Here is a 25,238-nt window from a genome sequence, read left to right as displayed (position 1 = left end):
TGGGACGTTAAACCCCACAAATCAATCAATACCATGTTCGGCGATCGTTCGACGTGCCGCGCTCCAGGACCAACGTCAAGATGTATTATTTTTTTTATTTCTCGAAACGAATGCAACCAAGAACAAACGAGGTGTGCGTTTCCGGGGGCCTAATATTGTTATTTCTTGCTAATGGCAGACTAATTGAATATCCAAACGCATAATTACGGAAACTTGTGCAAGATGGCGCGTTTCTTCATTTTATTTTGGAATATAATATTAAGTGCCTTAGAAATATGGTGTGCGAATTTGACGTTTTTGTGAACAGTGCATCGTAATTAGCTCCCGAAGGCCGTGTGCTCAGATTTAGGCGCACGTTATACCCCAGGTGGTTGAAATTTCCGGAGCCCTCCACTACGGCGCCTCTCAAATAATATGGTGGTTTTGGTACGTTAAACCCTATATACTATAGCTCCTGAAGGGGATACGATGTTTAAAATAAACTTTAAAAAATTATTGCGTGCTTGTGTGTGTGACTTTGGGGTCATTGTTGCTGGACTCGTGAGCTAAACAACTTCTCAGTTTCAGCTGTAGGCAAGAAAGTTTTTTTTTTTTTTTGGGGGGGGGGGGGGCATATTTATCATGTCTTGTTGTACATGTCTTTGTTAGCTCCCCTTACTCAATGCCCTAACCAAGGACCTGTAAGGTACCTGTAAATAAATAAATAAGTTGTCACGTGATTTATTCACGTACAAACTAAACGTACTTGGAGGCCGAGGAATGTGAGCAGGCCTAAGAACGTCAGCAGGCCGAAAACCAAGCAAACTCAAACTCGGGTTTCGCGCGTAGATCACCGACGCTGTGGCTTGCCTTTGCTTTGCTATCCTAGATAAATGGCACGTATACCCACTTTGGTGGATTGGCCAAGATTGCCTTGCTGGCTGCTTAGTCGTCGTCTCGCATCAGTGTTCTCTACAGTTAGTGTACGCGAAGCGACGGCGTTCCTAACGAACTAGCAAAATTAACGCGATCGACCGAGAAGAAGCGAGAGAGAGAACTTTAAGTGGGGAAAAAAATGTTTTTCACAGAGGAATGGCAGTTAGGCTGTGCCTGGCCGCTATACCTCTTCAGCTCGCTGTATACAGGCCGTAGCTGTATTTTCTATAGGCTCGTATCGCGGAGTATACACTTTCCCGCGCCTCGGACGAGGGAGTGGTCAGGAGATCAGGCGGGGGTGGATCCTCGCTGCAGTCCCATAAGTATGAAAGATTACGGCATTTACGTTTGATTACAGATATTTGTAGTTTTGCGTGCCAAAGCCGTGATAGAATTACGAGGTAACGGCGTGCTCGAGGAAATTCAGCCGTCTGGTTTTTTTTTTTTTTTGGGTGCACTGACATTGCCCAGTACTCTGTTAGTATTTCCCCTCCGTCGAAATGCGACCGAAGCAGCCGGAGTCGAACACAGCGACCTTCGGTTCAGCAGACGAGCGTCGCAACCGTTGCTACACAACCGCATCAAATTAGTCTTTCTATACGTTTGGGTTGTCTTAGCGAAAGGCATAAGGAATGCGGGTGACTTTTTTATTTTGCGCAATCGCTTCCGAGTCAGTTCCGAAAAAGAAAGACAAAAAATACAATGAAAAGCAGGTTATTTATTTGCATTCTAGGCTATTATTCTTGTACGGAGAGTTTGATGTATATAGGTTTCGGTTCTTGTACGACGGCTCTCGGGTGTAGGTTCTTGTACGACGGGTCCGATGGCACGGATTGCGACCGGACCGAACTAATGCAGCACCAAGAAAATGAACTAATAATAAACGAGAGAAAAAAACATACGAATGAAATCTGCGAGTGGCGCAAGCCGGCGGGTAAGGGTACAACACTGGGTTTACGTAATGCCGATGACACATGCGCTCATCGCGTGCAGTGTTTGCCGCGTACCTGGGGCCGGGCAGATCGATCGGTGCATCGGTGTGCCGAGTTTTTTTTTTTCGCTTAAAAAAATAAAAAAAACGGGTTACATTATGCAACTATGTATGCCCTGCGATCGTTATGCTCGACCTCGCCAACGATCCGTTTGTTATACGTGGCTGTCTGTGCTACGAAGGTTTGCGTGAACGAGCATATATGCCTCAGACTTTCTGGCCATTGTTTCGCAAGCCGCACAAGTGTGCTCGAACCCTCAAGTGCGAAGGTTATATAGGCAAATCTGCGTATACGGCCCGTGCACCACTCCCATGGTAGCTGAACGATCGCAGCGCCAGAGTTATCTCTGAAGTTTAGGGGGGGGGGGGGGGCTCAATCATCTAGCCGACCGCAGATGCAAGAATTTACTCCTGGAAGTATGGTTATATCAGAAGTGCTGACCGACCTGTAACTTTCTCCTTACGAGGACACCTCAGTTGGTGGACACAGGGATTAGGTGTGGGTAGTAAAAGTTTAAGAGTGGGAAAAGTAGTGAAAAACGAGAACAAAAAAAAAGTAAAGGAAGGAATGTAATAGCAATGCTGATTGGGCCATAGGGCCTGGACACAGTGAAAGAGGTAAGCGGGAGGGGTTGCGCAATGTCAGCTAACGTTGTCGCTTTAATGGCCGTTCGAACATCGTATGTGGGTCATTCTGAGTGTGGTCTTGGCTCCGGTATTCCAGGAACACATCGATACCGATTTCGATCTCCAATGTAAATAAAATCTGGGCGCCGGCCGATTCTTAGTTTCGTTTCACGGTTATGTGGTGTTCAGACGTGTATTCTGATATGGGTAAAAAAAAAGTGCATAAGACCAGTGATATCTGTTGTTGCTCATGAACGTACGAACAAAACTTGAAAACGAAAATATCAGACGAAGGGACTCGTGTTGCGAAAGGTGAGCGGGTCACATGCATCCCGCAGGCTGCGTGTTTGAGAGACCCTGCTCTATAGGGTATACCCTATAGGAGGGAAACTCTGTGCTCATTCGCGCTATAGTAAATGATATTTTATTACGCGAAGATCATACCCAAGCGACAGAACGGTGTTTGCATGCAGAAATAGCCCCGGTGGTCGCATTTTGGAGGAGGCGAAATGGTTGACCCCCCCCCCCCCCCCGTGTGCTGTGCAGTGTCGGCGCAGGACACCAGATCGTCGAAATTCCCGGAACTCTCCTCTATACGGCATCTCTGATTATCATATCCTGGTTCTAGGACGCGAAATTCCGGTTATTATTATTATTATTATTATTATTATTATTATTATTATTATTATTATTATTATTATTATATAAAGGGCTAGTGGAAGCCATGTGTGGTGTTGGCGTTTCGCGCTGTCGAGTTGGAAGTCATTCTGAGTACGACTGAGGGCCGTTTACATCTGAGGTGAACACTCCGTATTGTTTACGGACACCGTGATTAGACGCGATATAACAGGCATTTCTCTCGAGAATAAACGCTCTATAGTTCAGGGGTCTCTAAAGCAACTGGGCCGCTGAGCTATCGCTAGCGGCTTAATAGCCGTGGCCTACAAAAAAAAAAAGAAAACACTTCGTCCAATATGCTTTCTTTCTCTATATTTTCTTGGTATGTTCGTGGCCTACAAACACGCGCCAGGTCTCTAGCAATTTATTTGGTGAGCCGCCCCATGTGGTCACCATGTTTTTAAAGCAGAACTGTGAAGCGAATTTTACGAATCGGTCTATATTTGTCATTTTGGGTATCGTTAATAATGACAGTTTAACGTCCCGAAACCACGATATGATTAGTGAATTGGGGGGGCTGTGGAAATTTCGACCACCTGAAGTTTTTTAACGTGCGCCTAAAAAATCTAAGCACACGGGCCTCAACCATTTTCGGCTCTGTCGAAAGTGCGGCCGCTGCGGCCTGGATTCGATCCCGCAACCTGCTGGTCACTTGCAGAGCACCGTGACCACAAGACCACCGTGGCGGGCATTCTTCTGGAGATGTTATCGTTGTGTTGTTCGAATCCTGATGTATATATACTGTTAGATCGCATTAATATTGTGTCAAAACACGGGAACACGAGCCCTTAAGTATAGACTTATTTTCATATATAGTAATTCTAAGGAATGTACAGGGTAAGTTATTAGAACCAATGGAATGTAAATAAGAAGAAAGAAAAGATGATGAGAAAATAACCAGCCGTGAGCAGGAATCACGGCTGGTTATTTTCTCATCCACTTTTCTTTCTTCTTATTTACATTCCATTGGTTCTAATAACTTTCCCTGTACATTCCTTAGAATTACTGTCTGTTAGATCTCATTAATATTGCGTTATAACACGGAAAAACGAGCCCTTAGGTATACACTTTTTTCCCTTATATATATATATATATGTCTGTGTGTGTGTGTGAGATGCGGAAAAGTGGTCTTTGAAATGGCAGTTAACATTTTATTATACGAACTACACCCCCCCCTTTTTTTGCCCCCCCCCCCGCTTCCACCTTCACTCATCCGGCCCTTGCGGGAATAAAATTTGTGACTGCTGCCCGCTGGCTGAAGTTTGTTCGAGACCCTTGCTCTAGCTACACTGGCTTGAGTAGCCATGAGGTGTTCACCTTACGTGAGGTCATCGATATGCGTTTTAATAATTGAAAAGCTTCGTCCCCCTGTCTCGTTCACACTCGTCCGTCTGCTGCCGGCGCGCCTGTAGCAGAAGACTGCCGCGCGTGACGTCACGCCGCCGTGAACGCACACGGAACTTGAGATAGCGTATGCTATGGCCCGTGCTTATCGATTAAACAGCGCGCCGCCCTTACACTCGAGCACGTGGGCGGCCTCGCCGTGGTTCGTCAATTCTTTATGCGGCTGCCTACTCCACTGTGTCGGTGATTTCCCAGTGATGGGTCATGTATGTGAGCGTGTGTACCACGGCTTGTAGAGGCGGGGGGTTGTCGTAACGCTGGGTAATCGACCGCGTCCCGTGCAGAGCCGGCTGTGCAAACGCGATCGGCGAATTTGTGCCGAAATAGCGCGTGGTGACATAGCGGCGGAACAGCGGCTCGTCTCCGCTCGCTTGTCAACGAAGGCCCTTCGAAGCGCCGGCCATAATCCGCGCTGCGCTGTTGTGCCTCCCAAATGCTCTGTCGAGGTCGTTCTTTCCTGCTCCTTTGTAACAGTCTGAAAAGGACTTTATCCCTCTCGCCGTCGAAAAATGTGTATATTGACCTTTTCGTGGGAGGTTCCCGGGGTGCTGCCGTAATCCCCTCTGGGCGGGGATAAATAAACGTGACCCCCTGAAAAATGCACCGCCAAGGCAGTGACGTTAGACTTTGTACTCCCGTACCCAAGCCTAGCGTGGATGTCTTTTTTTTTTTTTGATGAAGAGGAACGGTGTCTTGGTCCTTAAAACAGCGCATACATTCCGCAGACCTATCTCTCCTCGTTGCGGCGTCAACCATGACTTCGGTCAAGTGTCGTCGTCTGTATAGTTGGAAGTCGTCGTTCAACTGCAAAAAAAAAAAAAAAAAAATCACTGCCCAAGCATTTCGTACAAATCGTTAACCAGCGAAAGCTGAAACGTACAGCCCCGATGTTTAGCAGTGGGTTCAACCCAACGCTTCACTGAAGCCATTTACAATTATTACATGTTCGTGCTTCTCAATGAGGTTAGACACACGTTCGGCTTGGGTTTGCCAGTGTTTATTTAACATGCCGCACATGGTGCCTCGCTTGATCACGGTCGTGGAGGAGTGTAAAGAACGGTTAAAGGCACTTCACAGTACGTTAATCACCGTGGTGTTTCTCTAACCACAAGCGGCCAGAAACGTCGCAGCCGAATCCAAAGTGCCGCCGGAGAAACTCCCGCCGAAGGAGGGCGTTCGCCCCGGCGACTGCGCCCCGGCAATCATCACGTTGACGCCGTTGTGCCTGCAACGCGGCTTGTTCGGCGCGGCGTTGTTGCAAGCGGTTGACATCGCGAGCTAACTCGGCGGCGTCATTTGCCGGATCCAGACGCGTAGCCGGAAATTTCTTTGCGGGGGAGTCATCACCTTGATTTCGGGAGGGGCACCCCCTTCGAATGGCCATTTTTTGCTCTCTATGCCATGGCGAAAAAAGTTTTAGGGGTGGGGGGGGGGGGGGGAGGCACGTGCTTGGTGCGCCACCCCCTGGCTACGCCCTTGGCTGGATCTCCCCGCCACGGGCGCTTGCATTCCCGTTCGCGATTTTGCGCTGCTTGGAATGCTGCCGGATCATCGGTACGCAGCTGCGGCCGGCACTCGGCCTCCCGGGCCTGTCTTTGTGCCCGGACTGAAGCACCGGCCCGGCGAACGCGAGCTTTCTCACCTTTCCACTGTCGGCGCTCTTCTAGAGTTGCCCGTGGCTTACCCGTGTGGAAAGTCTCAGTCGGAACTGATGCGCGCGTGATCGGCGCCCCAGCTGCGACGGTGTGGATGACGTCACTCACGACGCAGCCAATGGCGCGCGTGCTTGGGTACGACGCTGAGAACAACGTAAGTTAAAGCACAGCCAATGGAGAGCGCTCGTGACGCTGATGCCGGACGGATTTTCCTTTCTCATAGCCATATGCAGATTTCGCTTGAAAAAAAATAAATAAATAAATAAAAGGCCACAATGGTGGTGTCGATCGCGAGAAGCACTGAAAAAAACACTTCTCCAAGAATTAGTAGTTCTTGCTCTCGATTCCTAGGAAAAAAAAAATTGTTTGGCGTCAGTCTACGATGGTATAGGGCCGAAAGGGTTAACAAAGCCCATTCTGGTGGCAACGAAACCATTCCGTAAGATAGCCGATTGTATAGAACCTCGTTCATACTTTTTTTTAGGGGGGGGGGGGGGAATGCCGCACACACGCGACGTATTATGGTTGTATAGCGAACGACGTGTAAGGTTGTCGCGAACGATAATTGTTACCGGTAAATCGTACTAAGCGGAAACGTATCAACGAGGGCGAACGATAAATGAATAATAAACGAATGCCCTCGAATGATAAATATATATCCTCGTGTCGGCGCGTCACTCACACAGTATAGCGCGTGCATCCGCACGAACTGGTGTGTATTGTTTTCGCCGTATCTTGTGAATGGTGTCGCGCTATATTATATAGACGCACAGGCGCGAACACGTCGAGGTGTCAACGTTGCGTGTGTGACAAACGTAAGCACAATGGCGCTTGCATCGCTTACGAGACCGCTCCCCGAAAGATTTACGTCACCGAGAGGTTCCCAAATGTGCGTTGGGCTTTTCTCTGTGCGTGCGGTGACGTCAATCAATCGATTACTTGCTTCTAGACAGCTCAAAGAGTACACGAGAAACGACAGCGCTTTGCATTGATGTAGACTATTTTATGGATCGGGTTGAGTGTCGCCGTGTTCGGATATTGACCTTTGTGCGTTGCTTCTTTAACAACTGAACGAGCGTTTTGTTAGGGTAGACATACGTGGCCTTATTGTTTCACGCCGCAATATACAGAAACAAGAAAGCGTCGGCTTAACAACCCAAGAAGGCGGCGCCTAGGTGCCTTACAGAAAATAGTGTTGTCAGTTCGGCTTAGAAATTTGGGCTTCTTTTTTCGCCGACTCGCTTTTCCCAGTCTCTTTCGGCTGCTGATCCGCAGGATGCGGGATCGAATTTCGGCTGCGGCGGCTGCATTTCCGATGGGGGCGGAAATGTTGTAGCCCCGTGTGCTCAGATTTGGGTGCACGTTAAGCAACACCAGGTGGTCGAAATTTCCGGAGCTCTCCACTACGGCGTCTCTCATAATCATGTGGTGGTTTTGGGACGTTAAACCCCACATATCAATCAATCAATTCCCAGTCTCTTGTGGCTTTTGTGTGTGTGTGAGTGGGAAGGGGGAGGGGGTTATTTGCATATTTTTTCAGCAAATATACACTCTCAACTCGATATAATGAACCCGGATATAACACAATATTGGTTATAACGAAGCCAAATAATAGTCTTCCAATAGTTGTAGTGTTAGGAATATATATTTATAACGAACTTTCGGTTATAACGAAGTCATTTTTTGTAAGATGCAACTTTATTATAATGAGGTTTATAGTAACTCCATAGTGATCATCACGTTCACGAATGTGTGTTTGCCGTTCACTTAACCGCTTGTTTGTTGATGACTGAATGTGTGTAGGTGTGTGGCAAGGTTTCTTATCAAAAAGGACCAAGGTTCATCGGACCCCCCCCCCCCCCCCACCCCAATCCCGGCTGCGGCGGCTGCAGTCCCGATGGAAGCGGTCATGTTTGAGCTCATAAAGAACCCCAGGTGGTCGAAGTTTCCGGAGCCCTCCACTACGGCGTCTCTCATAGTCATATGGTGGTTTTGGAACGTTGAACCCCACATATAAACCAATCAACCCCGCACCGCGCCTCCTGCTAAATGTATGGGGCAGATTTTCTTCACGGGGAGAGGGGACGCTGACGTCACTCCGCCGTGCGCACGTTGAGCGTTGAAGTCAAGGGTATACGTTCGGCGAATCGTGCGCTGGCAAGCGTGGCCTCAACCAGTGCAGACCGACCTGAAGACAATGTTGAAAATCGGTTACGTGTTTTCGTTCATAGTTGCGCATATTTTCGCTGAAACACCAGTGATATTTTTAACATTTCGTTTGTGCTTGAGTGACACATTATTTTTATTGCAATTGAATATATTTTCAAGAATGGGGCAAACATCCCGACTGCATTTTCGATCGAGGCTAAAGTGTTTGAGGCCCGCGCGTTTCAATTTAGGTGAACGTTAAAGAACCGCAGGTGGTCTAAATTTCCGGAGCCCGCCACTGTTGCGTCTTTCATAATCGTATCGTGGTTCCAGGACGTGAAACCCCAGGTATTATTATTATTATTATTATTATTATTATTATTATTATTATTATTATTATTATTATTATTATTGAGAATGGTAAAGTTAATTGTGCTTCCGCCTGTTTCGGGCTTCTTTTTGTAATTAGTGTGTTTGCTTGCTCGCTCGATAGCATCTGGCAACACTGTTTTCAACGTAACGAGATATTCTATTTTAATGCTACTGTGTGCTACATAACGAGGTCGCCGAGGTGTTTCAGCGCAGTGAGCACGCGCAAGAAGTGAAGCGCGACTTGTGTACGTCCAGTGCACCGACCGAACTGTTCAGTCCCTATAAATAGTCCCTATAGTATAAAATAGTCCCTATAGTATAGAAATAGTCCCTATAGTATAACAATATCTGGCGTCACGAAACCGCGGCGACATGAGCAGCGCCGTATATAGCGGAGGGCTCCGAAAATTTCGGCCGCCCGGGGTTCTTCTTTCAACGTGCGCTGATGTCGCGCAGTGCGCGGAACGCTATACGCATGTCGCCTCCACCGAAGTGCGGCCGCAGTATCGAACCCGTGACCTTCTCTTCAGCAGCCTGGCACCGTAGCCACGGGTATACACCTAAAGCCACCTCTAACGTAGTCGACGAAAACCGTCTCGTATGACTAATTGAAAGCAAGAAGTTGAGGAGATAAAACATCACTTCGTAGCTCGCTTTCCTGTCCCTCTTGCGCGTGTATACGCTTTCAGTCTTCGTTGAGCCCTCCAGTGCTATATATTAGGCACCCAAATAAACCAATACCATTGTTCTGCGTTGGTAAGCAATTATAGTACTTACTGTCATGGTTTGTGTTATTTATTTATTTACTTATGCCGCCGATACCTTCAGGGATCGTAACTATAGTACACGTGCGTGCGTGATGTTAGAATATCATCATCATTATCATCATCATCAGCCTGACTACGTCCACTGCAGGACAAAGGCTTGTCCCATGTATAACAGCAGCAAATTAGAAAAGTTTAAGATACCTAATACAGTGGCAATTAGCGCGTGGACATGGCAATATGTTACGTATGAATAAGAAAGTGCGCTTTTGAGATCACGCTACGAAAACAATACAAAAGAATAGATAAAAAACGGATAAATACGAAAATAGATAAAAAATAGATGAAAGTAGTTAACGTAAAATATACCATATTACTACTAATTTTTTTCTTTTTTTGTCATTTTACACAAGTGTCTGAATAACCTAAATAGCCGCCCGCCTATTTTTGTTTACATTTTCGTTTCACCAAGGTCGCTTCATTCGCTCTTTTTTTTTTTTTTTTGGAGAGAGTATACATATCTTGCCCAGCCTCGAACGCTGAACAAAGGCCGCCCAGCTGCGCGGCGGCAGAATGCTGCCGGCATTTGCATAACGGAAAGCGTGTCGCGGTGCGCCGTTCCTTTTCTATACATTTTTTTTTCACCTTTATTGCGGATGAGTCGCATCTGTTCTCGTATGCTTCGCGATCGTCGCCACAGAAGCCCGTGTAGCGAGCGTGTGTACATGCTGCTCCACTACAGCATGGCTGAACTTGGCTTGCTGCAGGGAAGCCTATGTACAGAGAGCCCCGCAACAAGGGCGCTCTTGCAGCGGCGCCCAGTATTTCCACTCATCCACTTTACGATGATCTCCGAGGGTCATTGTAGATGTGTATGTAATACGCACCAAGCCGGGGAGTATCCCATAAATGCACTTACAGGAATGCCGGCGCTAGTGTCTATGTTGGCTGCTATACGCGCAGCCAGCGTGGAAGTAGGGTGGCTAGAATGGGGAGGTGTGATGAGCGGGGCGCCTTTCGCTTGGCGGAGAGGGTCCTTCGGCGCGCCGATGCCGCTACGGGCGCTGATGGCAGCGGCGCGGGTAGTGAGCGGCGCACTTCGCTGGGTTTGCTTCAGTCGCGCCATAATTTTTTTCGTTAGCAGTCGCACTGTCTTACAAGTATGTCGTCGATCGGTGATTGCGTTGAGTCTCTCTGAAATGTCCGAAGATGTCAACGACAAAAAAGAAGACGCAACGTTGGTGCTTTGTGCCTGGCTGCAACACTGGATATTATAATTCTTCAGGAGAGAAAGTTTCCCTTTTCCGAGCTCCCACGTGTAGTGTGCTGTTCGACAAATGGATTCGTGCTATTCCAAGAGCGGACAAACAGCTTGACGAGAACTCCGCAGTGTGCGAGAAGCACTTCGACCCAAGGTATGTACAAAAAATAGAAGGCACGGTGTTCGCACACCCGAGCAAGAGACCAATTTTGCTTACTTGCGTTCCACGTGTCACATGCTGCATTGCAACATAACCAATTGGCTGTCCTTTTCTCTTTTCTTTTTCACAGATTTGTCGTGCGTACGTTCAAACATAGGATTAATGGTGAAGATGTATACATGCCGCGCGCTGTGCCGACCTTAACAAATGACGCCGTGCCGACGATTTTTCCTAATTTGCCTAAATACTTGACGAAAGCTCTGCCCAAGGAGAGAAAGAGACGGAAAAGCGTGGCTGAAAGTGCTGTTTCGAGTAAAAGAATTAGTGTGAACCACGACAATGTCGAAGAAGGCTCAGCGATTGACCATGACGTGATCGTTTCAGAACAGAACGTCATGTTGACCGAACAGCTGCATTCCTTAAGTGCTATGCTTCACCGTCCTAGCGAGTTGTGGTCGATGCAGAAGTTCGAGCAAACGAATGCATTATGCTACCAGACCGCTAAATTGGACAGAGATTTAACACCTCCTGTTATTCACAACAAGATAGTGTTGTTTGAAGCTGAGGAAGGAGCAGCTGCTCAGTGCAGCATCTTTCTGAACGGGTTCCTATTCAAAAAAAGTGGCTGTCAGACAGTGAGCCAAGCACAGGATCTTCTCAAGTATGCAGACACATTGACACCCTGCGTAGGAATTGGGACAATGGAAGAGTTCCAACCACTGAATTTGGAAAGCAAGGCGAAGCTATCTCAAAATCGTGTCTTCTCCCTTTCTTGCGATGGTTCCTCATCGATTTCGCTACAAGGTATTATGAGATATCGCAGTTGCGCAAACCCTGCCTAAAATATTTTATTTGAGCCTGTAGATACCTGTCCCTGCTTTGGTTAGACTTATCCACCGATTATGGTACACTTTACAGATGGCTCATCTGGACGTTGTACTGCCTGCAGAAAATGCAGAAACCTTCTGAAGGCTCGTCTGCTCCGTCTAAAAAAAAAAAAGACTAAGCGGCCACTTGCAAGAACAGCTGCACAACGACTGAAATGGGCTGTTCGTACGTTGAAGAAAAAGAAAATGAAGCTGCTTACCTTGCAGGATGCCCTGAAGAAGATGCGAGAAAAGACTTCACAAATCATTGCATCTGTGTTAGAGGAAAAGGTACACTGTCCCATTAAGTTGTTATAGATTCATTACTAATAGCTTCTTAATTATTTCAGCTGAAACTTCTTCCAAAAAAGCAACGGGCTGCGGTGCAGGCTTGTTTTGACGCTGCCAAACGAAGGTCCTTGCGCGGATATAACTACAATAAAGAATGGCTCCTTGAGTGCATCATCCTCAGAATGAAAAGTGCACGACTGTATGAGCATCTTAGAGCACACAGAATTCTTGTCCTGCCAAGCCGTGCTTGCCTTCAAAAATACATCAAGGTATGTGATTGCATATGGTGTGCAGTATAGAGATGGTTCCTAATGTTTTTATCTACAGGGATTCGCTGCTGCTTATGGGTTTAATACCAAACTCCTGAGCTGTCTGAAGAAAAAAGTTAAAGACATGGATGAAATGGAGAGGCATGGGGGCATAGTAGTGGATGAAATGAAACTCTCTGCTCATCTGGACTTGCAGTCGTCCAGCAATATTGAAGGCTTTGTCGACCTCGGCAAGTTTACCGATGCCAATGAAAGACACCGCAAAGCTGACCATGGGCTTGTCATAATGTTCCAACCATTTGTGGGGAAATGGACACAAATCATTGGTAATATATTTTTTGCACTGTTAAGGCACATATGCCGAAGCGTTTTGTAATGCTCTATTTCTCTTCAGGTGTGTTTTCATCCAGCGGGAACGTAAAAGCCAGGCTGTTGACAAAACTTTTGGTAGAAGCTACAATTTTGTGTGAGCAAGCCGGCCTCTACGTGGATTACATTTGCTGTGATGGTGCGCCCTGGAACAGATCTATGTGGAACATCCTGGGGATACGCGCCACCCTCAATGACATTCAGTGCAGAGTTGTTCATCCGTGCAACAAACACCGATTTTTGTACTTTATATCGGACTTCCCTCACCTCATGAAGTGCGTGAGAAACACAATGATGAAGCAGGGCTTCAACACCCACAACGGAAGGGCAAGTTGGCTCTAATATTTCTGTGGAATTTTTATGCATAATGCGTACTTCTCAATGCTAATTTGAATCCTTAACAGTTCCTGATGCAATGTGGAAATTTTACAGGCCCACTGGGATCATGTGTCAACCATGTGGAAACTTGACAGCAGTGCCATCACCTTGAAAGTGGCACCAAAGCTGACTCGATCACATATCTTTCCAAATGGATTCGAGAAAATGCGTGTGGACTTAACATTTCATGTTTTCAGTGCCCAAGTGACTCGGTGCTTAGATTTTTACAAAGATCAGATCGAGGAGCAATACACAAATGTTGAGCCAACAAGACTCGTTATTGGTCTCATGGCGGAACTAATCGAGGTGATGACATCCAGGTTTCCAGCAGAAGCTTTACGGTAAGAGTGAAATATTTACCCTGTCGATAATTAGTCCAGACAAAGTTTCTACGCTTCATACATAAACATTATTTCAGGCTTCACAGCCGAAAGGAAGCTGTGCTTGACCAGGCACTAAAGTTCCTCGATTTGTGGGAAGCTCACGCAAGAGGACTTGGCTTTCTAAGCAAAAGTACCGCAGTGGGTTTGCGTGTGACGTTGAAAAGTACGAAGCACCTCCTGGAGTACCTGTGTGAGGAAGTACATTTCAAGTATCTCATGACGGCTCGCCTAAGCCAAGACTGCCTTGAGCGCTGTTTCGGAATCGTGCGGCAGGCAGGTGGTGGCAATGATCACCCAACCCCTGCACAGTTTGTTGTTATCACGAGGTATTTTATTATCAAATTTTACGCCTTATGTTGCATGTCGTATAAACTTGTTACGCATCTGATTATGTTTGACTGCTGTTGTGAGTAAAATATGCATTGTTTATTTATAGATGCCTCAGCTTCTATAGCCTGGCAAAGAGTCCGAAGGGTGGCAATGTAGCTGACGGAGTGGTGGAATCTCTTCTCTCTCTGGAAGAAATGCTGCACGAGGTGGAAGATCACAACGAAGACAACGAAAGACTTTCATCTGACGTGCTAGAAGTGTCTGTAGATCATGCGTCATACACTGTTGAGCGAAGTGACGCCCGCCTTGTGTATTATGTCGCAGGTTATGTCGCAAGAAAGCGTGTACTTCGTAGTAATTGTGATGATTGCAAGAACGCCTGCCTTGCTTCTAAAGAAAATGTGCCAGGAAATCTCCCAGCCCAGGCAAGCAAGCTGTGGGATCTCGGAGGACTTTTGTATCCGTCGAATTCCTTCTATAACCTGATATTATCCCTTGAGAACAAAATCACTCGCTTCTTGAGCACATCACGTCTTCATGCCAAATCGGCCGTTGAGATGATGAAGGGGATAGGCGAGACGCAACAAATTGGTTGCGCAAAGCATGCTGCTTTTTTGACGAAAAGTGTGGTGCGATTTTATTGCCTCACTCGTGTCCACTTTTTTTTGAAAGGGATGAACCAAAAGGAAGACGAAAAGAAAGGGCGGAGAGTAAAGCCATGCGTACTCTAGTGGCAGTGCATGAATGGCATGCGTGGAAATAAAGTTGTGTTTTTGTGAAAAAGTGTCTGCTAAATTTATGCTGCTGGGAACAATTCTCAAGTCACACGCTTAGCGGTATAGGTAAATTTTGGCGCTCTTAATGCGTGACTCATCTGAGTTAATGTATACATTAACTCAGATGAGTTTTAGCTGCCTATAGGCAGCTAAAACTGCTTCGTTTTTCTGCGGCGAGCAGCGCGCTGCGGCGAGCAGCGCGCGCTCATTCGTACATCGCCTGCGAAAGGCTACCCGCGCCGGTGCGTGCAGCGCCCCAAGCGGCATCGGCGCGCCTTGGGGACCGGTTTCTGCGGCCGCTTTTCACACCTCATATTCTAGCCACCCTAGTGGAAGTGATGGGTATGGACAAATTTGTCTCCGTTTGGCTTCGCTTGGCTTGTAGCTGCTTTGTCACGAGACGACGGTAGGCGAATGTTCGGCAGTTTCACATCACAATCTTGGAACCTTTAGGCTCACGAATGAGAATCGGGTCACGAAGTTCGAAGCGGTCCGTTCTTTTCTTTTTTTCGGAACTAAGTCAAAACACAGCATTAGACGAAGCCACAAGCGTGTTCAAAGCCCGCAAGTACGAAGACTATGCAAATCCAGTGACTAGCCTTCATCTGTCGAGATGATAGTTCTGGCAGAATTAATAATAATAATAATAATAATAATAATAATAATAATAATAATAATAATAATAATAATAATTCAATGTGCCAAGGAACAAACATAAAGTCCTTGTGCAGGTGCACGCAAAAAATAAAAATAAAAAAATACAATACAGTCTGCAAAAAAATCAAATAAAACGAGTGAAAACGCACAGACAGAAAGAAATCGGCGCAAATTAGGAAGAATAAAAAACAAAACGAAAATAATAAAATGGCAGTGAAAAATAAAGGGGAATATACACAACTATGTGGAAGGCTTCCTGAAAAAATGGAAAAGGGACGAATCTGTACATTGTGAAAAACTATTTTAAGGCAGTGCAAAGCTGAGATAAGAACAATTACACTGGACTGTGAAAGGCATCAAGATAATCAAAATTAACATTATATAGGCTTTGTATTCTGTGAGCAATAGAGTTTTGAAAGACGTTAGCAGGTACATGAAATGGTCGATTCTGTCTGGTTATCTTACGCGTAATCCGAAACTTTTGCACAACTGAGAAGCAAAGGTGCAGGATATCGCACCGTGAACTGGTTCGTAAAGAAATAACAGGTCAGCGCGATTTCGTTGGCAGTGAAGTGTGATGGCAGTGAAACAATCTGGCAGTGTTAGAACAAGATCCGGAGTATATAGTTTCTAGCAGAACGATCCTTGTAAATGCTTATAAATGTTTTCTGGACTCGCTCAATGACGTCACTCTCAGATTTAGCGACGTCGTTCCAGATCACAGAGGCATACTCAAGTGAAGGAATACATATCGCGGGGTACACTTTCTCAAAGGCCGTATAGGAGAACTGAATTCTCGAGAGATTCTGCAAACACAGCCGAGAGAACGAAGGCCTCGCGTGTCTGTACGTTTAGTGTGAGCAGAAAAAATGCTATCGAAAAGAACACCAAGATCACTGAACTCGTAAACCTTACGTAACGACACGGTATTTACAAAGTAAAGAAATGACACGATGGATGTTTTGCGAGATTACTCGTGAACTTGGTCTGAGTTATGCAGGGAAACGTTATTGTAGTCGCGCCATTCATAGAGAGCACAAATGTGATAGTATAGAAAGCGAGAGTCGGTTAACAGAATGAATTTCCTTAAATATCTTTATCCCATCGGCATACTAGAGAAAAGAAGAATAACGAATTGGAAAAGGAACGTCGTTAGCTTAGCCTCGCCGCGGTGGTCTGGTGGCTAAGGTACTGGGCGGCTGACCCGCAGGTCGCGGGATTGAATCCCGGCTGCGGCAGCTGCATTTTCGATGGAGGCGGAAATGCTGTAGGCCCGTGTGCTCGGATCTGGGCGCACGTTCAAGAACACCAGGTGGTCCGGGTTGAAATTTCCGGAGCCTTCCACTGCGGCGTCTCTCATAATCATATGGTGGTTTAGGGACGTTGAACCCCACAAAATCAATCAATCAATCAATTGTTAGCGTAAAGTAATAAGAGTGGGCCTAATACCGACCCTTGAGGGACCCCACTAGTAACCTTGTACAAAGAAGACGTTTGACCACATACGTCACAATAACGTGACCTATTATTTTTTATTTATATTTATTTATATTAGGCAGATAGCTCTGCAAGAGATTCACTAGAGACGAGTCAACATCAAAGTTTGCAAGTTTGACCAAACGCAGTTAAGTGGCTGACTACGTCAAACGCCTTGCTCAGGTCACAGTAGACCACGTCAACCATGTCCTCTCTGAGAAATAGGTGGGGCGATTTGCGTCATGTAGCTAGCAAGATTTGTGGTATAGTTTAGCAGCCAGGGAGAAACCCTTGTTGATTAGGGATCAATGAATTTTTCACGCTAATATACAATATGCTGTGAAGAGCCAGCTCAAAGATTTTCGATGTGGCACACTGTATATAGAGAAATCGGGTCATAGTTAGAAACATCAGTTTTGCTGCCCGGCTTAAATACTGAAAAAAACTCGTGCAGTTTTTCGCATGCTGGGAAATGTGGAAGCATTCAGACAGTTATTGAATATTGCAGTCAGCACTGGGGTAAATATACTGCCTTTAGTATGGCGGAAGGGGTGCCATCTGGGCCACATAAAGGAGGGTTTTAAATGCCTAATGCTTGAGCAGATGAGCTTTTCATTCAGTGACAGATCACTAGATGTGCTGATTGCCTTGTTCTGTTGTCTTCTCGGAGCCCTAGAATCTTACACCTTATAAACGGATGAAAAATGAGTGGCGAAACAGTCAGCAACGCCATTCACTTCGACACCGTCAGAGTCCAGTAGCCTGAAGGACTCCTCACTTTTGCTTGACCATTTTCGTGCATACTTACAAAACTCAGCTGGCCTGTCAGAAATACTTGTTTCTAATGCAATTTGTGAACTGTGGTCCCGTTTATACAGGCGTTTAGAGAGAGTACGTGAAAAACTAAACTCTTCCTTCCACTTGATGGAGAACTGGCTCACAAGAAGGCGAAATGCCTTCTTGTGTGCGTGATCTTTATGCTTCGGTGAAAATAATAATAATAATAATAATAATAATAATAATAATAATAATAATAATAATAATAATAATAATAATAATAATTAACTCTCGATATCGGGAAGGGGAGAGGGGTGGTCGAAGTTTCATCGCAGCTACCCCCCTCCCACTCGGTCTGGTTCGAAGGAAAAATTGCAAAAAGAAAATGAAGCGATGATGAGCTTCCATAATGACCTGTCTTTGGTATCTGGCATTCCTGAAGTAAAAATGGGAAGTAAAAAATTTTTGGAAATCAGGTGCCTTATAGGCCGCCAGCCTTGGAAACAGCCTTCTTATGGAGGGGGGGGAGGCTAGTCACAAAAGTAGGGGGGGGGGCGCAAAGTCTGCCCCATACATTGACATAATACGAGGGGTGGGAGGTCTCCCCTATATAGTCACGGGGAACTCTGCGCACGTCTACTATGCGTTCTATAGCGTTTACTTCTATCTATATTTACCAAATTTAGGCGATGTAATCGAAGGATTGGATCGCTTTTTTCGGTGGCCTGCGTTTATCACGTGACCGGTTGCCTTATTGGAACGTTAAAATTCGCGCCAAAGAAAAATAAAAGCTGTATTTCAGTGGTCGAGCCATTCATCCTGACCATCCAGTACTTCAGACACTTGGTCGAGGTGGTCAACCCGATGGAGTGAATTTATTTTTCTATCCTGCGCGAAATTTATATGAAAGGGGTAGGCCTAAGAGCGCACGACGAAGGAAGGGAAAAATTAAAAGAGGACGAACAATTAACGTGACACATGGAGCGTTGTTCATAATGTCAAACCATCTCAGTTTTCTAAAGTGATGGTATTTGGCCTTATATGCCGCTCAGTAGGCAGCTTCAGTACCCCACCCCCGCCCCCCTTTTTTTCTTGAATTTTTGTTTTTGCCATGACAGTGCCAAATGTCCATTTGCCTGCCAGCCTTGAGATCAGGGAGGTGTTCCTCCCACCCGAAAAAAAAAATCGCCCCTGGAATAGGGCACCGCAAAGCCTTGCATTATATATATTTTTGTCACTACTGCAGTGCAACAATAAAGTTCTCCATACCATACCATACTACTGCAGTGTATGCGTCATATAAATCCTCTAGAGTACTAGCTCGTTAAGTGACAAAAATGCGTAGTAGGGTTCATTACGCAAGTACGTTATTTCAGTCAATAGGGAGCTTTAGAATAGCGCACCGCGAGCCCTTGCGGTGCGGTCGCTGCAACTGCGCATGCGTCGTAACACGAGTCGCTGTTCGCGGCCCGCGAGACCCGCAGAGTGCTGTGTGTATCTTCCGTGCATTTGGGTTTGCGGTCGGGTCGAAAGTTCCTAGACTTTTCCCTAGGGAGAGCAAACGCTATTCCAAATCTCGTATGGCGCCCGCTATGCCCGCAGCGCCTGCAAACGTTATTCTAAAGCTCCCTATTATAACGTGAGGATAATGCGTATCAGGCGTGCGCGCTACGCAAAGCATTGCGTACCCTATTGTTCAGATGGGAGGAGACGTGGTGCCCGGATCCTTTTGTCCCAGAGTCCCACTTAACTCGTTAACCCATAGTCATCCATACGTCTGTCCCGGCACGACCTTCCCAGGGTTGTGAGAGGGGGAAGATTGCTAGCGTTCCACAAATGGGTTTCATACACCGAGCGCGTACGTACGACGCATGCGCAGAGGCGACGAATGCTGAGGGAAAGCTTGTGTGCCGTATGTATTCTAAAGCGGTGTAGTGAACTTTGCGTTGTTTGCGTGCTCCGATGTTTGAAGCGACCGTAACTAAATCCTTGCGTACAGTTGCGCAGCCGGCGCACACTACTTTGATGACTCAATCGGCTGTCACCAGACCGCTGCGCGGTGGCCACGTGGGCGCTCGCTTTCAAGTCTCACGGTATCCACGCACCGAGGCACGTGGTAATGTTGTGCACAGAAGGGCTCGCCACTCGTGACGTAAGAATTCCGACCCCGCGTAGCTTATTTATCAGTTGGGCGTCCTGCCGGCGACCTTACCCTCCGGCGGCGCCCGATGGGCACGCTCGCCGGTGATAACGCGAGAGTGGCTGGCCGCTGCCGCGTTTGGGCATTTGTGTCCCGCGCGAGCGTGCAGTACAGTGAAGAATAAAATAAAGCTAGCTAAACTTGCACCGATCCGCATGGGATTTTTAACAGTGAAACTGGACAATTCGGAAGGCTAGTCAGGTTGCTTCTAGGTTGCTTAAGGGCTTTAGCTGGGAGATTCCGGGTTCTAGGTTGCTTTCACAGTGATTGGTCAGCACAGGGAGGTTCAACTTGAACCACAGACACTCACAGACACAGCACGTTGTCGTTGGCCTTGCGTTGCTCCGGCGGTCTTCTTGCGGCCGCCGTCACCTTTCCCGTTCTCGAGCATTCTTTCGTTGTACGTACTCGGGATCTTCGGTTTCCCGCCGTTGCTTCTCAGCCACTTGTTGGGATAACTGTTGCATCTTTCCTTCTCGGCGGAAGTACAGCCCAACGCAGGGTAGCAAACCGAGCGTGTGTCTGATCAACCTCCCTGGCTTTCCTTGCATATTTATTTCTCTCTCTGTGGAACTTACCCATTTACAATGCTTGTTGTTTTCTGCTGTTTTCTGTGATTGACCCAGTAGGAATGATTTGCAAACAGCGTTGCTGTTGAAAAGAAAAAAAAAAAGGGGGGGGGGGGGGGGGCAGCTATGCACTAGAGCAAGCAACTGAGCTGGTGGCATTGATATCTTGCTTTTCCTCCTCCTCACACTTACCTTTTCCACATCTCGCTATATTATAGAAGACTGTGCTGTGTATTATGCATTATCCTCTCACATCTGCCTTTCCCTCCTCATCATCGCTTCCCTTTCCCACCCCTCACTCTATGCTACGTGGCACAAAAAAAACAAAAAAAAACACGACAGTTGGCCCTGAAATTTACTCTCAATATGCATCGCATAGTTTTCTTTTTCTTTGTTAAAAATTGGCCTTGAGAAATATTCTTCATGCAAAAAACAGATTTTTCTGTGTAACACCCAACCTGCATTGTGAAATGCATTTGAAGATTTCAATAAATAAAAAACTAGGGTGGCTCATATGAACAGATTGCAACAGCTTGATTCTGTTGAGCTTCTCTCCCAAATGGAACAAACACAATTAATATTGGTATTAAGTAATTCTGGGGTTTTGTGTGCCAAAACTACAATACGATCATAGGACCCACTGTAGTGGAGGGCTTCTGGAATATTTACCATCTGGCTGTGCTTGTGTTTATGGACATCATACGACACACACATCTGACAATACATGAGCCGCCTAGCACTTCGCCTCCATCAAAATTAATTTAGATAATTTGAGCAGTTTCTAGCATGACCAATTCTGAAATTCAAATGTGTCTAAGAAAGAAAATAAAATTGGTAAAGCTTGCATTGTGCCGTGCAATTCTTGAAACAGGGAAACTGGATAATTTTCTGGAAATTAACCTGGTCGCTTCTGGGTTCTTTCTAGGTTGCTTCTATGTCATTGCTAGGTTTTTCTTTTTTTCAGCTTGATTCTAAGTGCATATAGGTTCAAGTTCGACCGCGAACAGTCGGGCATTTCGCAGGCACATTGTCATCGGCGTAGGCCTTCCGTCACCTCGAGGCCTTTTCGCAGCCACCATTGGCTTTCCTGTTCCCTAGGCCCATATCCACAAACCAATCTTGGCCTTGCCTCATGTTTTCCTCAAGTACCTGTGCTCTCTCTCTATGTACATTACAAGGGCACAGAAATGGTAACGAGGTAAAGATAACAACAATATTAGTTCCTGTATTCTGGCCCACCTTGTTCATCAAGCGCAATGAAGGCTTGAAAACGACAAGGAAAACTCGGGGTAAGGTTGAGGTTGGTTTGTTAATACGGCCCCAGTATTCTCTCGTGTGTGCTCGGGGTCCCCGGCTCCGCCGTTGTTGTTTCCCAGCCATTTGATGGGTTAGCCGTCGGCCTTTTTCATGTTAGTTGACCAGTGCTGAATACCGGGATTTAACCTATTTCTGTGGCACTTACCCGTTTATGATGACAGTTTTCTGGTAGGCTGCCACACAGTGGCACATGCCAGCTGACTTTTTTTATGCAACTGACTCGCAAAAAACTATTTGCTAAACAACCTTGCTGTTAAATGAAAAAGAGAAAAGTTAGAGCTGTGGGCATCGTGCCAGACAGTCCTCTTTAAGCAAGAGAAACAACTTATCACATTGTCTGGTCTAGTCTTTCCCTGCGAGGTTATTTTGGAATTCCCGGAGGATAACGCAACATTCCTTCTGCCGCCCATTGTGTTCGTCTCAAGAGCTACGCCGTGCTGTCCTGCACCTCTCAATCTTGGAAGTTTTATCGCGGGCTAGCTCCAGGAGTTGACAATGGGCGCAGATGGGCACAACTGGCGTGAACTCAATTTGCTGCTTCTGCGAGCGGCTGTTGAGTGGGTGCTGCTCTTGCAGCCTCTTTGGCCAAGGTTCTGTGGTGCTGTGCACTTTTGCGACGTTGGATTCCCTACGTGGCATGGGCGTGTCAACCTGTCTGTCAACGCTATCAATTATACTACAGCTTTAATTGTGCATTACCATCTCTGTTAGTAACTGATTCGATCTGAATTAACCAAATGCCAAATTATCAAAGTATCAAAAAGGTAATAAATAAATGTACTATACACCAATTCACTTTCATTTTGTTGTGGAATATGTGGAATTGCATAAGAGCAGTGTGAAAGCAAAAATTGTCATTTGCAACTTCTATCGTAATGTGAATGCTGCTCAACAACCTCGTCTCTAAATTCTAAACATGCTCTGAACCCGTGTCTTATTACGTACTAACAACACGATTGTGGGTGCCGGCTGTTACATCGTGCTCAATAACTATCGCATTCTAAATCGAGGCATCACTGTTAATTCTATCTTCTTTCTCCTCTGCGGCGGCCACCTATAGTGTGGGCCATCGCATGGTGCTGTCGCCGTTAGAGACGCCTTATATAACAGTGGCCTTGCTTCTCTGAAAAGGACATTTGCGGCTTACCGCAAGACATCGTTTTTGTTTCTTTATATCACATATTTGTGGTTCTTCGCGTTTGGCGTGCTCCAAGGATCACCCAAATTAACAGAGTTGTTTAACAATACTTGCGTTTCACGTGTTGCACGAAATAGTAAAGGAGTTGAAATCAAAATTACTTCCACTGCTTCATTGCTTGACCTATTCCATCTTTGGTTTCCCTTTTTTTTTGGGGGGGTGGGCAGAAAAATGAAGCTCCACAAAAAGAAAGCCCTTCCACCCCTGGAGGTGCCACTGCCCGGCGTGTCCATCATCAAACCCTTGACGGGGGTGGATCCAAACCTCTTCAGCAACCTCGAGTCATTCTTCACTATGAATTATCCACAGGTGAGCTTGATGCTTTGTGTTTAAAACTTGCCACATAACCGGCCTGCCGCTGAGGCATGCATCCACGTTGCTTGCAGAACCCAACAGCTTGTCGCGAATCACGATGGGCTCTTGACAGATTTGCCAATTTTTGCATAAGTAAACTTGAGATGGTAGATTGTGATATATATAGTGTAATGAAAAATACAAGATTACGCTGTAGCAGCCAAGAAAGCAAGCCACAGTGTTAATGGTATTCATGTGACCCGAACTAGCATTTGCCTGAATTTCGGCACCTGGATATCACTCATTGTTGCTTTACGCTTATGCATGAATAAATCTTGTGACAATATAAATTTCATAAGACCTGATTGGTGTTGCATTGGTGCAGCAGCGTCACTGTGCCTTTATGGCTGTTTGTCTTCGCCGACTGCCATGCTTACCGTCTGTCCGACATTCGGGGCAGACCAATGTGGAAGGCGTGATATGTTCGGCAATGATTGGAAGCACGGACACATGGTCTTGGACTGTGTGCAAACAGCGGGCAAAGATAGCGAGATAGCACGAAGAGGGGTTGGGAAGAGCGGGTAGCGTTGTCAGCGTTGCCGGACGAGATAGTCGCGGCCTGCTGCCATTGGCATCTTCTTTGTGTGTCCTTTGGCCTGACTTCTTCTGTGTTGGTTTCGTTTCTGTGAGTAGTCGAGCACTCGGCCCATTGTCGAGGAGCCCTGCGCCGAGAGAGCATTTGGCCGATTTTCTGGGCCAGCCTGCTCGTGCTGGTTTGACCAGTTTTTGGTCTTCGTTAGTCGGCACAAGGATGAATTCTTCGTTTAACCCCAAAGCATGTTTCAGCTGGCATCGCTGCATAAATATAAAAAGTGAAAAATGAACAATTCTTTGCTTGGTCACGTACATAGAAACCTCTCCACCCATGTGGGCACCTCGCGCCTGCCTCCTCCACTCCTGTGTGTGTTCTCCATATTATGTTTACATGAATGCAGTTTTCACTCCAGAAGTGCACATGGTTTGCAGTTTGCTTCAAATTTTAGGATGCAAGCTTCTATTGTGCCAGAAACTCTTGGGAAAGTCTAGCACGTGTCACATGCCAGTTTATCACAATCTTGCCTCGTAAAATATAGTGCTTTAAAAAACGCCGTGCTAGACTACATTTTCTTTAGGTTCAATCCATATTTTTCTTCAGATTAATGCCTACAAAGTAGTTATGGTCTGATTATGATATTATCAAATTAAAAAAAAGCAAAACATTCATTGTACATTGCATGAAGGAACAATGTGCTGCAATGTGTTGCGCTAAAAGAGGCAAATATTATATTTGAAAACACAGTAGAGGATTGTAAGCGTTTTTTGAGTGGCGGTTCCTACTCAACTGTTGCCGCGGAGGCTCGATAACAAGCGTTATCTTTAAGAGAAATAAATGCCTTCTGTGCAAGCTACATTAGCTTGTGCTTAGCATAACAATAAAGAAGGCAGGGTTGAGCGTTTGCTGCAGAAATATTGTATTTTGTGGTAGTGGTCAATACACTTAAGCCTTTTGACATGCTGTGTGCTTAATTGAGTACATTGGTTGTATTTGTGATTTGTATCAACTGGGGCCTAAGAAAAAGCAAGATAGATTGAGTGTTGGATGAAATGAACCTTTTGCTTAATGAATTGATCTTCATTCAACTTCATTTAGCAGAGTACCATTGTATATGATCAGGTTAATAAATGCACTGCGCTGTTAGACGAGCCATTTGGTATGCCACTTCTTGAGACTGACATCAAAGGTATAAGCTTTCTTTGCTCACTGTGGACAAAACGAATTTTTAACATATTTCTAGCCTGAGATTTCATTCCATTTATGCAAAAACAGAGTGTGAATGGCTTCAGAAGTAGGCTTGTGCAAATAGGGAATTTTAGGTTCAAAGTGAATAGTGATATTGCTTTAATAATTTTGAATCGAATTTGCATAGTGTATGCATCACATATTATGAAGAAAGAGGGGCAAATTTGTCGTGACTTAACTAACCTGCACAATATCTTTGGAAAACTCATAAAAGGCCTTTCTTTTTTGCATCAAAGGAAGTGGAAACAACTTTCAATAGCAGCAGGATTTGAC

General features: G+C 45.9%; 1 protein-coding gene across 1 annotated transcript in view; it reads left to right on the top strand.

Annotated features, from left to right (window-relative positions):
• The window catches only part of GlcT (ceramide glucosyltransferase), a 71,511-nt gene that overhangs the window by 18,546 nt on the left and 27,727 nt on the right, over positions 1-25,238 (top strand). The window contains exon 2 of the mRNA XM_037432314.2: positions 22,999-23,140. Coding sequence (XP_037288211.2) covers positions 22,999-23,140 — 142 coding nt within the window. The remainder of the gene's footprint in view (positions 1-22,998; positions 23,141-25,238) is intronic.

This window comes from Rhipicephalus microplus, chromosome 10 (genome assembly GCF_043290135.1).
Source record: "Rhipicephalus microplus isolate Deutch F79 chromosome 10, USDA_Rmic, whole genome shotgun sequence".
In the NCBI taxonomy this organism is placed as follows: domain Eukaryota; kingdom Metazoa; phylum Arthropoda; class Arachnida; order Ixodida; family Ixodidae; genus Rhipicephalus; species Rhipicephalus microplus.
This window is presented reverse-complemented; position numbering and strand designations above follow the sequence as displayed.